The sequence below is a fragment of the Octopus sinensis genome, linkage group LG11, assembly GCF_006345805.1.
Source record: "Octopus sinensis linkage group LG11, ASM634580v1, whole genome shotgun sequence".
In the NCBI taxonomy this organism is placed as follows: Eukaryota; Metazoa; Mollusca; class Cephalopoda; order Octopoda; family Octopodidae; genus Octopus; species Octopus sinensis.
In genome coordinates, this window is record NC_043007.1 from 22,461,458 (window position 1) to 22,475,716 (window position 14,259).

At 42.2% G+C, this 14,259-nt stretch overlaps 1 protein-coding gene across 2 annotated transcripts in view; it reads left to right on the top strand.

Moving 5' to 3' along the window:
- Positions 1-14,259, top strand: part of LOC115217059 (kinesin-like protein KIF27) — a 103,044-nt gene that overhangs the window by 28,486 nt on the left and 60,299 nt on the right. For both annotated transcript variants that reach the window (XM_029786642.2, XM_029786643.2), the window contains exons 4-6: positions 6,301-6,384; positions 7,848-7,955; positions 11,874-12,000. In XM_029786642.2, the coding sequence (XP_029642502.1) occupies positions 6,301-6,384; positions 7,848-7,955; positions 11,874-12,000 (319 nt within the window). The remainder of the gene's footprint in view (positions 1-6,300; positions 6,385-7,847; positions 7,956-11,873; positions 12,001-14,259) is intronic.

Genomic DNA, 14,259 nt, shown 5'->3' on the forward strand with positions numbered 1-14,259 from the left:
GCAAAAGCAGACCTATCATGAAAGGTATTGCAGCAAGGCGGCGAGCTGGCAGAAACGTTAGCACGCCGGGTGAAATGCTTAACAGTATTTTGTCTGCTGTCATGTTCTGAGTTCAAATTCCGCCGAGGTCGAGTTTGCCTTTCATCCTTTCAGGGTCAATTAAATAAGTACCAGTTACACACTGGGGTCAATGTAATCGACTTAATCTGTGTGTCTGTCCTTGTTTGTCCCCTCTGTGTTTAGCCCCTTGTGGGTAGTAAAAAAATAGGTATTTCGTCTGCCACTACGTTCTAAGTTCAAATTCCGCCGAGGTTGACTTTGCCTTTCATCCTTTCGGGGTCAATTAAATAAGTACCAGTTATGCACTGGGGTCGATGTAATCGACTTAATCCGTGTGTCTGTCCTTGTTTGTCTCCTCTATGTTTAGCCCCTTGTGGGTAATAAAGAAATAGGTATTGCAGCAGTGACCATCTCATCTTTTTAGGAGTGTATCTAGGATTACAGCATCATCATCATCATCATCCACATTCTGATGCTTTTCTTGAATCAGATGGAATTTGTTAAAGCAAGTTTTCTACTGTGGGATGCTCTTCCTGTCACCAACCTTCACCTTTTTTTTCTTCCAAGCCAGGCTATATTTTCTCATGGCCACACGTTTCTCACAGAAGATTTGAAACAAATGACATCACATGTATGAGGATGACACTCATTGACAACCATCTCATGATGTCAAGTCAAGGACCCATAAACACACACACACCTATTTCTTTACTACGCACAAGGGGCTAAACACAGAGCGGACAAACAAGGATAGACAAATGGATTAAGTCGATTACATCGACCCCAGTGCGTAACTGGTACTTATTTAATCGACCCCGAAAGGATGAAAGGCAAAGTCGAACTCGGCGGAATTTGAACTCAGAACGTAACGGCAGACGAAATACCTATTTCTTTACTACCCACAAGGGGTTAAACATAGAGGGGACAAACAAGGACAGACAAACGGATTAAGTCGATTACATCGACCCCAGTGCATAACTGGTACTTAATTTATCCACCCCCAAAAGGATGAAAGGCAAAGTCGAACTCGGCGGAATTTGAACTCAGAACGTAACGGCAGACGAAATACCTATTTCTTTACTACCCACAAGGGGTTAAACACAGAGGGGACAAACAAGGACAGACAAACGGATTAAGTCGATTACATCGACCCCAGTGCGTAACTGGTACTTAATTTATCCACCCCCAAAAGGATGAAAGGCAAAGTCGACCTCGGCGGAATTTGAATTCAGAACGTAGTGGCAGATGAAATACGGCTACGCATTTCGTCCAGCGTGCTAACGTTTCTGCCAGCTCGCCGCCTCTAACACACACACACACACACACACACACATACACACATACATATACACACACAATAGTTTTCTTTCAAATGCACTCACAATTCTTTAGTTGGCCCAGGGCTAGGCTAAAAGTCACTTACCCAAGTTACCATCCAATGGGACTGAACTCAAAACTATACAGTTGGGATCAAACCTGTTAACTCACAGCCATGCTTGTGTTTCCATCCTGTATGCATTTCCATTTTATAAGACTGTAGGGTGTGATTTGAGGAATTTGGTGACTATTTCTAGCAGGTTGAGTGACCGCATCATGGCTCTTTTGGCTCATACCTCCCATTCTGTGATTGTTTGGCTTGTTAGAAATAGCAGCCAAAACTTTTTCAAATTATTTCTTACCTTCATAAAAAAAAAGTGGCGACGCATTAGATAATGTTGTCTTCCATATTCACTGCCCAAAAGAAGGATGGCATGGGATGGTCATAACTGGAATGCATCTGTGAGTGTTTCAATGCTCATTTGAAATCATTCCATATGTGTGTGTGAAGGTGCATGGCTCAGTGGTTAGAGCAGTGGGCTCACAATCATGAGGTAGTGAGTTTGATTCCCAAACTGGGCTGTGTTGTGTTCTTGAGCAAGACACTTTATTTCACTTTGCTCCAGTTCACTCAGCTGTAGAAATAAGTTGTGATGTCACAGGTGCCAAGCTGTATCGGCCCCTTTGCCATTCCCTTGGATAACATTGGTCGTGTGGAGAGGGGAGGCCAGTATGCATGGGCGACTGCTGGTCTTCCATAAACAACTTTGCCTGGACTTGTGCCTTGGAGGGGAACTTTCCAGCTGCAATCCCATGGTCATACATGACAGAAGGGTTTTTTAAATTACTATATATATATATATATATATATAATTTCAACAATTGAGGGCAAAATTAATTAATTATTAATCAATTTCACCAAGTGTTCAGTATGCAAAGGGACCATTCAAGGCGAATTCAAATTATTACATTATATAAAAGGCTTAGTAAAATAAATTACTTTGCCGCATACTGAACTCATTAGAAATAGCAGCCAAAAAACTTTTTTAAAGCTATTTCTAATACTTAAAGAAAATCTCTCTCATATATAGTGTTTGCTTAATTCAACTCACAAAAGTTTGGGGTAAGGACATCGAAAAATCAATGCTAAGGTTATTCGAGAACGTACGTTTCAAGATTAGTCAAAACAACATTTCTATCATCGGCTCAGAAATTCCTTGGTTTGGATTTGGAAACACTGAAAATAAGAACATACCCTTTCGGAGATCTGCTCCCAACTAATCTTGAAACGTACGTTCTCGAATAACCTTAGCATTTGATTTTTCGATGTCCTTACCCCCAAACTTTTGTGAGTTGAATTAAGCAAACACTATATATGAGAGAGATTTTCTTTAAGTATTAGAAATAGCTTTAAAAAAGTTTTTTAGCTGCTATTTCTAATGAGTTCAGTATGCGGCAAAGTAATTTATTTTACTAAGCCCTTTTATATAATATATATATATATATATATATATATATACACACACACATATATGAGAAGGTGCATGGCGCAGTGGCTAAAGTATTGGGCTCACAATCATGAGGTAGTGAGTTTGATTCCTGGACTGGGCTGTGTGTTGTGTTCTTGAGCAAGACACTTTATTTCATGTTGCTCCAGTTCAGTCAGGTGTAGAAATGAGTTGCAACATCACTGATGTGAAGCTGTATCGGCCTTTGCCTTTCCCTTGGGCAACATGAAGAGGTGAGGCTGGTGGTATTCATGGGTGACTGCTGCTTTTCCATAAACAACTTTGCCCGGACTTGCACCTCAGAGGGGAAATTTTTAGGTGTGCAATCCCATGGTCATTCATGAAGCAGGGTCTTTATCTTTTTTACCAATGAGAGACTAAGTTCGGCAAAAGAGACCGATAGAATAAGTACTAGGCTTACAAAGAATAAGTCCCAGGGTCGATTTGCTTAACTAAAGGCGGTGCTCCAGCATGGCCGCAGTCAAATGACTGAAACAAGTAAAAGAGTAAAGAGACAAGTCATTGGATTTTGGATCCGTGTTGGTGTTTAATTTTCTTTATTTCATCTGTATATCTAACTCTACACTTGCTGTAGTTTAAGTCTGGAATGGGTGACAGGCCCCCTAGTATGATTCTTGCAATAAATTTGTATTCAGTACAAAGATAGATTTATCTTTGACTTCTTTAACTCTATGAGACTAGCCTAACACAGCTATGTTATGGATATTTATGATTTCACTTTCACATAACACTTTATTACAAACTAGCAGTATTGCGCAGCGTTGCTTGGGCTTGTTTCCACTCTTTAGAATTGGAATTTTTGAAAAGTAAAAATTATGCATTATGTAGCTTGTTATTCTCTTTAAGTGAACATTTTTCTGGTTGAAATACACCGGAAAATGGTGACACAGCAGTAAAAAAAATCGTAAAAAAATAAGGATTTTCATAGAAAAAAAGCACCTTTTTGATGTAAATAATTTTTGGTGTTAACATGGTCCGATTTGAATTTTTTCTTCTACAGAATGAAGAGCAAGCCTTCTTCTATCATACTCTCAATTTTGGTCAACTTGCGCCGTAGGGTCTCGGAGGAGATTGTGTTAGTTGAAGGCTACCAAACCTGCCATACACAGACAACTTCAGCTTTATATATAGAGAGACGTTGATATATTAAGGTGGTGAACTGGCAGAATCGTTAGCATGCAAGACAAAATAGAGCCATTTCATCTATCGTTAAATTAGTGAGCTGGCAGAATTGTTAACATGCTGGGCAAAATGCGTAGTGCATTTTGTCCTGAGTTCAAATTCCGCTGAGGTCAGCTTTGCCTTTCACCCTTTTGGGGCTTGATAAAATAAGTACCAGCTGAGCACTGGGGTCATTGTAATTGACTTACTCCTTCCGCCAAAATTGCTGGCCTTGGATCAAAATCTGAAACCAATAATGTTGATATATTAATAAGGTTGATTTCCAACTTAGTTACAAAGCTACGCAGTTTGGAGGAGAGTGTAGTGACGCTCAAACTGCTTTATCTATCAATGTTTATAATACTGGCACTGTTTAATACTGACAGTGTTTTCAACATAAATTATTCTGACATGGATTGGGTCATAAAAGTTAAGTGTCTTAATCAAGAACTTCAAGCAAAACCAGCAGCAAGATATGAACTGCTCGTTTCTTGACTGGTTATCTACTGCCCAATAAACCTACCTGTCCAGACTACACTGGTGAAAATAAATTTAAGACCGATGATAAAAGTTCTCTTTCTTACAAAATATTTTGTTACTAACACCATACAAATTATTTTTATCTTTTACATCTTATGCAGAATTTATTTCTCTTTCGAGTGATGCAAACAGTAACTATTTTTATACAACTAATGCTAAATTAATATAAACGTTTCAAATTTACTTCGGTGGTGGTACTGCTGCTGCTGCTGCTGCTGCTGCTGCTGCTGCCGCTGCCGCTGCCGCCACTACTTATTTCTTTACTACCCACAAGGGGCTAAACACGGAGGGGACAAACAAGGACAGAGAAACGGATTAAGTCGATTATATTGACCCCAGTGCATAACTGGTACTTATTTAATCGACCCCGAAAGGATGAAAGGCAAAGTCGACCTTGGCGGAATTTGAACTCAGAACGTAGCGGCAGACGAAATAACGCTAGGTGTTTCACCTGGCATGCTAACGTTTCTGCCAGCTACTACTACTACTACTATTAATTTGTAATGTGTACTCATATTACGGTATATTGTGGAGATATTAAAACTTGTTGCTTGACCCTGGTCAAACCTCATCAAAGGAATTCAAATAATGAGCCTGTTATCAGATACAGTGTTTCAAGAGTCAGGCATAGTGTATCAAGGACTACATTATCTAATATGTCCTTTTTTTTTTCCACAATACTAAGATATGATTTGAAGATTTGGTTGCTATTTTTAGGAAATCAAGCAAATACAGAGTGGTTTCTTCATTGGTACAAGATACCAAGGGTTGTAAAGAGCAGTGAGTGGGTCATCAACCTCTGTTTCCCATGCTGACATAGGTTGGATAGTTTAACAAGGGCCAATGAGTGAGAGGACTACATCAAGCTCCAATGGTAGCATTGGTATGGGTCCTATGGCTGGTTGCCCTTTCTAACACCAACCACTTTACAATGTGTGCTGGGTGCTTTTCATGTGGCACCAGCACTAGTGAGGTCACCAAATAATCTACAAGACAAAACTGAAGAGGAAGGCTAGTATTGAGATAGATGGCTTTGTGCCACGTGATGAGAGGTAAAAATATGATAGAGGGTCAGGAACAGGTGTGTTGTTGTAGAGGAAATATATGGCTACTCCAGTTGGAAAAGTAGAGAAGAAGTGTCAGGTGTATCTTTAAGTTTCAGTCACCTGTGTAACCTAGGATTTAAGAAAAGTGAAGCTTTATATTAAAGCGATAAACGTCGCCCTTTTCAAGCCTTGCCAGGCTCATGGGCCTAGTTTCCCAGTTTCTGTGGCGTATGTGTTCACCCCAGCTGGATGGGACGCCAGTCCATCACAGCATTACTCAAGAAACAGGAAGAGAGAGAGTGAGAGAAAGTTGGGGCGAAAGAGTACAACAGGGGTCACCACCACCCCCTGTCAGAGCTTCGTGGTGCTTTTAGGTGTTTTCACTCAATAAACACACACAACGCCCGGTCTGGGAATCGAAACCGCGATCCTCCGAGCGTGAGTCCGCTGCCCTAACCACTGGGCCATTGCGCCTCCACAAGCTTTATATTACTTAGAACATAACGAAACAAGAGCTAATTAGAAGTCTAAAAACAAGCATGGACATTTAGAACAAATTTATGGAAATACTTTGGACAGGTAAAGAGTTAAACGTTGTAGAGAACTGTGACTAATGTTTGTTATTTCTTTTTCTGCTTTGCTTACAGAAAGATGTTTATCAAAGTGTTGAACCTTTGGTGGAGAGTATATTTGAAGGTTACAATGCCACAGTGTTTGCCTATGGTCAGACAGTAAGTATAGTTAGTTGTATTTTGGACTTCCGTCTTTGTATTTTGTCATCATATATCATCTGTGACCCACACTCAATCAACACTAGGGCAGGGTTTGCTTACTCAATCCCTTCAATCCCTAGGGAGCATAGGCCAGCAATGACTTTTCTCCTCTGTTCGCAACTCTGGGCTGTCTCTTTTGCTTTTCCCCTGCTGGATCCCTGCTTTTTCACCTCTACCTCTAGCTATTTGTAGAGTCTCCTCTGTTGCACCTCCCTTGTGGGTTCCAGGTGTAGGCTTGATGCAGGATGTTGGTTTCCTTAACCCCTTTGTTACCAACTCGGCTGAAACTGGCTCTGTCTCTTAGTACAAATCTCTTGTTTTCATAAGTTCTGAATTAAAATCTTCCATCAAACCTTAGTCACAATTTATGTTCCTAACACTAGCTGAATGATAACTAAGTTATTTTACTAGATTCTTTGTTATATTTAAAGTAATTGAAAGGAACACAGAGCATCTCAAAATAAATATAGTAACGAAAGGGTTAAACAATGTGAATAAATAAGCATTGCATTCGACAGAGTAGTCTGAATGCTAAAGGGTTAACCCTTTCGTTACCAACCTGGCTGAAACCAGCTCTGAGTACAAATGTCTTGTTTCCATAAGTTTTGAATTAAAATATACCACCAAACCTTAGTCACAATTTATGTTCCTAACATTAGCTTAATGATAACTAAGTTATTTTACTAAATTCTTTATTATATTTAAAGTAATTGAAAGAAACACAGAGCATCTCAAAATAAATATGTTAAAGAAAGGGTTAAACATCTAACAACTTTTGTCTTCTTGTAAAGATTTTGGTATTGTACATGCATTTGATAATCTTTATCTTCCTCTGGTTCTGAGGTACAAATGTCTTGTTTCCAAAAGTTCTGAATTAAAATCTTCCACCAAACCTTAGTCACAATTTATGTTCCTAACACTAGCTGAATGATAACTTAAATTATTTTACTAAATTCCTTGTTATATTTAAAGTAATTGAAAGAAACACAGAGTATCTCAAAATAAATATAGTAAAGAAAGAGTTAAAATGTGACCTGTCCCTTTCCATTTAGTGCTTCAGGATTTCTTCTTACACTGGTACTTGTCTCCTTACACTTCTATCATAGCTCTTCCTGATGGTCAGAAGAGGAGTTGACCTTGCACCTTCCTTTAGGATTTTGCTACATTATATCATACGTTTCTCCAAGGGAAGGCTTTTCCCTCTCAGGTTTTGTTGCTTTTCAGTTGTCATCCCTGCTTCTATAATTTTGCTTTTTTTCTAGGTATGTGTGTTGACCCTATGCAAAGCCATTTTTACCTCTGGGAAGTGGTGGTCCAGCATGGGAAGGCCTACTTTGTAGTAGCTATATGCTGTTTTCATCTTTTTTTTTTAGGTGTATCTGAATAATGTAAGATAATATTATTCTTTTTTATTGTGTCAGGGTTCAGGAAAAACTCACACAATTGGAGGTTTCAATTTATCTTCAGTATCGGAGGAGCAGCAAGGTATCATACCTCGAGCTGTTCGACAGATATATGATATCATTAATGTAAGTATGATAACATCAAAATAAGTATTTATTTTGTTCTCTTTGATGGGTGTATGTCCCTTTTTTTTAAATATCATCGTCTTCAGTGCTAGTGGCACTTAAAAAGCACCATTCGAGGATGATCGTTACCAGCATCGCCTTACTGGCACTCGAGCCCCATGCTAGTAGGGTATTAAGAGCACCATCCAAGCGTGATCATTGCCAGAGCGGCTAACTGGCTTCTGTGCCGGTGGCACGTAAAAGACACCATTCGACCGTGATCGTTACCAGCATCGCCTTACTGGCACCTGTGCCGGTGGCATGTGTAAAAGATTCGAGCGAGGTCATTGCCAGTACCGCCTGACTGGCCCCATGCAGGTGGCATGTAAAAGCACCCACTACACTCTCGGAGTGGTTGGCATTAGGAAGGGCATCGAGCTGTAGAAACTCTGCCAGGTCAAGATTGGAGCCTGGCGCAGCCATCTGGTTCGCCAGACCTCAGTCAAAATCGTCCAACCCATGCTAGCATGGTAAGCGGACATTAAACGATGATGATGATCATCATCATCATCGTTTAATTTAATATATGCCTTCAATACTGGCATGGGTTGGATGGTTTGACAGGGACCAGTCAGGCAGGAGCTGGCCAGGCAGGAGCCAACCAGGCAGGAATCTGCACCAGACTTCTATATCTGTTTTGGCAGGAGTGTTACGACCGGATGCCCTTCATAACACCAACCACCCAGCAGCGTGGATTGAGTGCTTTTTACATGGAACAACTGCAGGCAAAGTCAGTCGTGGCATGATTTTCACGAAGGTGGCAAGCTGGCAGATATGTTAGCACGCGGGGCTAAATACTTAGCGGTATTTCGTCTGCTGCTACGTTCTGAGTTCAAATTCCACCGAGGTCAACTTTGCCTTTCATCCTTTCGGAGTCAATTAAATAAGTACCAGTTACGCACTGGGGTCGATATAATCGACTTAATCCGTTTGTCTGTCCTTGTTTGTCCCCTCTGTCTTTGGCCCCTTGTAGGCAGTAAAGAAATAGGTTTTTGCTACTAGATGCCCTTCCAATATTTTTTTTTATTTTGCATCCAATTTTTTTTTGTGTTGTTATGCCAGTGGCACGTAAAAAGCACCATCCGACAATGGTCGTTCGCCAGCCTCGTCTGGCACCTGTGTCGGTGGCACATAAAAAGCACCCACTACACTCACGGAGTGGTTGGCGTTAGGAAGGGTAACCAGCTGTAGAAACACTGCCAGATCAGACTGGAGCCTGGTGCTGCCTCCTGGCTTCCCAGACCCCAGTTGAACTGTCCAACCCATGCTAGCATGGAAAACAGACGTTAAACAATGATGATGATGATGATGATGTTTAGTTTGGTTCTTTAACTCAGTGTGGTTTGCTTAACCTGTAAGAACTTCTTTCAGTCATCAGACCATGGTCATGCTGGCACACCAGCTTGAAGAATCATTAGTTGAATAAACCGGCCCTGGTACGTATTCTATTGGTTTCTTTGCTGAACTGCTAAGTCATGAAAATGTAAACGCACCAATGCCAATTGTCAAGTGGTGGTGGTGGAGGACAAACACACACGCACACATACACGATGGGTTTCTTTCAGTATCTGCCTACCAAATCCACTCCCAAAGCTTTAGTTGGTCTGAAGTTATAGTAGAAAGCATTTGCCCCAGGTGCCATGCAGTGGCACTGCACCCGGAACCTTGTGGTTGAGAAGCAAGCTTCTTATTTCTTTACTGCCAACAAGGGGCTACACACAAAGGGGACAAACAAGGACAGACAAACGGATTAAGCCGATTATATCAACCCCAGTGCATAACTGGTACTTATTTAATCGACCCCGGTAGGATGAAAGGCAAAGTCGACCTTGGCAGAATTTGAACTCAGACCGTAGTGGCAGACGAAATACCGCTAAGCATTTTGCCCAGCATGCTAATGTTTCTGCCAGCTTGCCTCCTTAAAGAAGCTTCTCACCACACAGCCAGACTTGCACCTACTAATGGTAACATGAATCAAACCCAACACTGCAGGCCAATGAAACACCAGTTCTTACAAGGAGCACTCCATCGGTTGAGATGATGAGGGTCCCAGCTGATATGATCAACGGAACAGCTTGCTCATGAAATTAACATGCAAGTGGCTGAGCACTCCACAGACGCATGTACCCCTAACGTAGTTCTCGGGAAGATTCAGCATGACACAGTGTGTGACAAGGCTGGTCCTTTGAAATACAGGTACTACTCATTTTTGCCAGCTGAGTGGACTGGAACAACATGAAATAAAGTGTCTTGCTCAAGGACACAACACATCGCCGGGAATTGAACTCACGACTTTACGATCATGAGCCGAATGCTCCTAACCACTAAGCCACACACCTTCAAATAGTCTTACATTAGTGAACTATATCAATGAGATACCATGAGAGCAAACGTGATTTGATTGTTGGTACCTTAGCATCGTGACCACAAGTGCAACACAGTGTCAGCCTGCTGTTAAGAATTGCTACCTCCCTGCTTGTTGCCAGGTACATTACTGATTCAATTATCTACGCTCTCTCTCCACTTTTTTAATGAATATGATGTATGAAGTGGAGGACCAGACGAATATATTTATGAACACTGCACTGCCTCTGTAAATCTTGTGTGTTGTTCAGGAAATAACCTTAGACTGTTTACTTGAAAGCATTTATTTACTTGTACTTTAGTGTTTGGTTTGTTTGCTGTGGATGTATCCTGGAGCTTTCAGGGCCTTAAAGGACATGCCTGTATGTAGAGGAGACAGGGCCTTAAAGGACATGCCTGTATGTAGAGGGGACAGGGCCTTAAAGGACATACCTGTATGTGGAGGAGACAGGGCCTTAAAGGACATGCCTGTATGTAGAGGAGACAGGGCCTTAAAGGACATGCCTGTATGTGGAGGAGACAGGGCCTTAAAGGACATGCCTGTATGTGGAGGAGACAGGGCCTTAAAGGACATGCCTGTATGTAGAGGAGACAGGTCCTTAAAGGACATGCCTATATGTAGAGGAGACAGGGCCTTAAAGGACATGCCTGTATGTAGAGGAGACAGGGCCTTAAAGGACATGCCTGTATGTAGAGGAGACAGGACCTAAAGGACATGCCTGTATGTAGAGGGGACAGGGCCTTAAAGGACATACCTGTATGTAGAGGAGACAGTGCCTTAAAGGACATGCCTGTATGTAGAGGGGACAGGGCCTTAAAGGACATGCCTGTATGTGGAGGAGACAGGGCCTTAAAGGACATGCCTCTATGTGGAGGAGACAGGGCCTTAGAGGACATGCCTGTATGTAGAGGAAACAGGGCCTTAAAGGACATGCCTGTATGTGGAGGAGACAGGGCCTTAAAGGACATGCCTGTATGTAGAGGAGACAGGGCCTTAAAGGACATGCCTCTATGTGGAGGAGACAGGGCCTTAAAGGACATGCCTGTATGTGGAGGAGACAGGGCCTTAAAGGACATGCCTGTATGTGGAGGAGACAGGGCCTTAAAGGACATGCCTGTATGTAGAGGAGACAGGGCCTTAAAGGACATGCCTGTATGTGGAGGAGACAGGGCCTTAAAGGACATGCCTGTATGTAGAGGAGACAGGGCCTTAAAGGACATGCCTGTATGTAAGGATGGCCACGATTTTACTTAGCTTGAAGTGTCTTCTCAAGCACAGCAAATATATATGCATTTGCCTTGTCATCTCCTCAATGAGACCCAATGTCTGAATCTCCTTTCTCACCACTTTGTCCCACCTTTTTCTGAGTCTACTCCTTGCACAGGCGTCCACTACAATTTGAATCGGCACTTCTTTATTTGGCTGTCCTCATCCTTATACATCATATGAGCTTGCCATAGTAGTTTTTTATCCAATTTTTGTTGTTTTTTCTTTTCTTTTTTTTTGTTTTCCAGTCAAAGGCCAACATTCATTTTGCGGTGCGGGTGTCCTACATTGAAATCTACCTAGAAGAGTTGTGTGACCTGCTGGATGTGGACAATAAAACCTTACATGTGCGAGAGGATGAGAAAGGGAATACTGGTAGGTAGATTGGCTTTCTCTCTCTCTCTCTCTCTCTCTCTCTCTCTCTCTCTCTCTCTCTCTCTCTCTCTCTCTCTCTCTCTCTCTCTCTTTCTCTCCTCACATTCTCACATGCATATATATGTGCATGCACACACACACACACACACACTCATAGACAGCCAATGTGGAAGTCAGTATGTAGTCACTTATTCTGTGAGAAATAGCAGCCAAACATCTTACAAATTGCTTTTTACTCTCCGAAATGAGGAAATGGCTTCATTAAACAATGTAGTCCTAGATACACATAAAGGAAGAGATGGTCATAGCTAGAATGTCTTTGATTCTAAGATCTATTTGATCAGATTTACCTAGGGCTAAGCAACAATTTACACACATATATGCACACTAGATATATACACACAGGGAGTGCTGCAAAGTTCCTGACTTTAAGGGTGTTGTGAAAGGCCCTATTGGAGGCCCAACCTTCCGAGTCCTTTTACAGGGTTTAAGAGACCTGAAGGACCACTGCAATAAGTGTGTGAATCTGAGAGGGAGACATCTATAATATAAATTGGACACGGGTGAGTGTTGTATTCTTTCTTGTCTTGAGGTTCACAGCCAAACGGCTGGGTGGATTCAAGTGAAAAATGGCACACATGTGGAGATGGGTGCATAGATTGGAATGCAGTTTGTAGTTTTTTCCTAGCCCCCATACTTACCAAGAAAATCAATGAAATCTTTTTCTAATGGAATTTCCCTCTTTCTTCCGCCATTAAAACAACCAGTTGCTTACAAGCTGTTTTCTGACGGGGTGGGGTCTCTAATCGAAACAGGGGACCCAAAATTATAAGGTTGAGTTAAGTTAAGTTAAGTTAATTTTTTGGCTCAAAAAGCAAAAAGCAAGGCCATGTAGGGGGACATGGAGTTATGTACAGGGAGGATGTTCATGCAAAGAGTTCAGGCCATTTCTGGCATCTTCACTATCTCGTCCGGAAGCTTATTCCACGGATCCACAACCCAGACGGAGAAAGCACCTCTCCTTCGATTGAGATGAAATCGTCGCAGATAGAGCTTTTCGGAGTGACCCCGCAGCCGATGCTCTGGAGCAGGAGTGAAGAACAGCTCTTTTGAGAGGTTGCACTTTCCGCTTATGATGTGAGCGAGAATGAGATCACCATGGCGTCGTCGTTTTTCTAGAGAATAAAGGTCAAGCATCTTCAGCCTTTCTTCATAAGACAAATGCTTGAGACCAAGAACCATGTGGGTAGCCAGCTTCTGGACTCTTTCGAGATGATGTATGTCTTTGAGGAGATAAGGTTGAGAAATGCTATTAAAGATTATGCCTAACCGAAAATGAACACAGCCACATTATCCAAACAGACCGGGTGAAACCGGGCTTAGCTGCTAGTGGTTAATAAAATCATAATTAACTGGTTTTTCTGCATGTTCTTCTTCCCAAAACCAGGAACTTTCCAGCACCCCCCACCCCCATACATCTATCATCATCATCATCATCATTGTCTAACGTCTGTTTTCCATGCTAGCATGGGTTGGATGGTTCGACCAGGGTCTGGAAGCCATGGAGGCTGCACCAGGCTGCAGTCTGATTTGGCAGTGTTTCTACAGCTGGATGCCCTTCCTAATGCCAACCACTCTGTGATTGTAGTGGGTGTTTTTTACGTGCCACCGGCACAGAGGCCAGAGCTAGGTAGGCAAACAACCACGATCGGTTGGTGCTTTTACATGTCACCGACACGGACGCCAGCCAGGCGGCGCTGGTTAAATCATATTTGTTCTTGTGCTGTCCTCCAAATACTTTGTGACATAACTTAGACACGACCTCATGTATCATTGGTCCCTGCTGCCTTTTGCCTTTGCAGGGTTGGGTTGGCACAACACTGACTCTCCCTTGAAGAAGGTAGCATTTCTGTCAGAGAAGGTTGAACACAGCACTGCTATAAACATGCATAAATTGTACAGTGTTCCCACCACTTGCAGTACAGACTCATCATCATCATCATCATCATCGTTTAACGTCCGCTTTCCATGCTAGCATGGGTTGGACGGTTCAACTGGGGTCTGGGGAGCCCGAAGGCTGCACCAGGCCAGTCAGATCTGGCAGTGTTTCTACAGCTGGATGCCCTTCCTAACGCCAACCACTCCGAGAGTGTAGTGGGTGATTTTATGTGCCACCGACACAGGTGCCAGACGAGGCTGGCTTACTCCTACTTTCTAAATACCTACTTAGAGGTAGATTAATAAGTTGCTGTTGTTTAG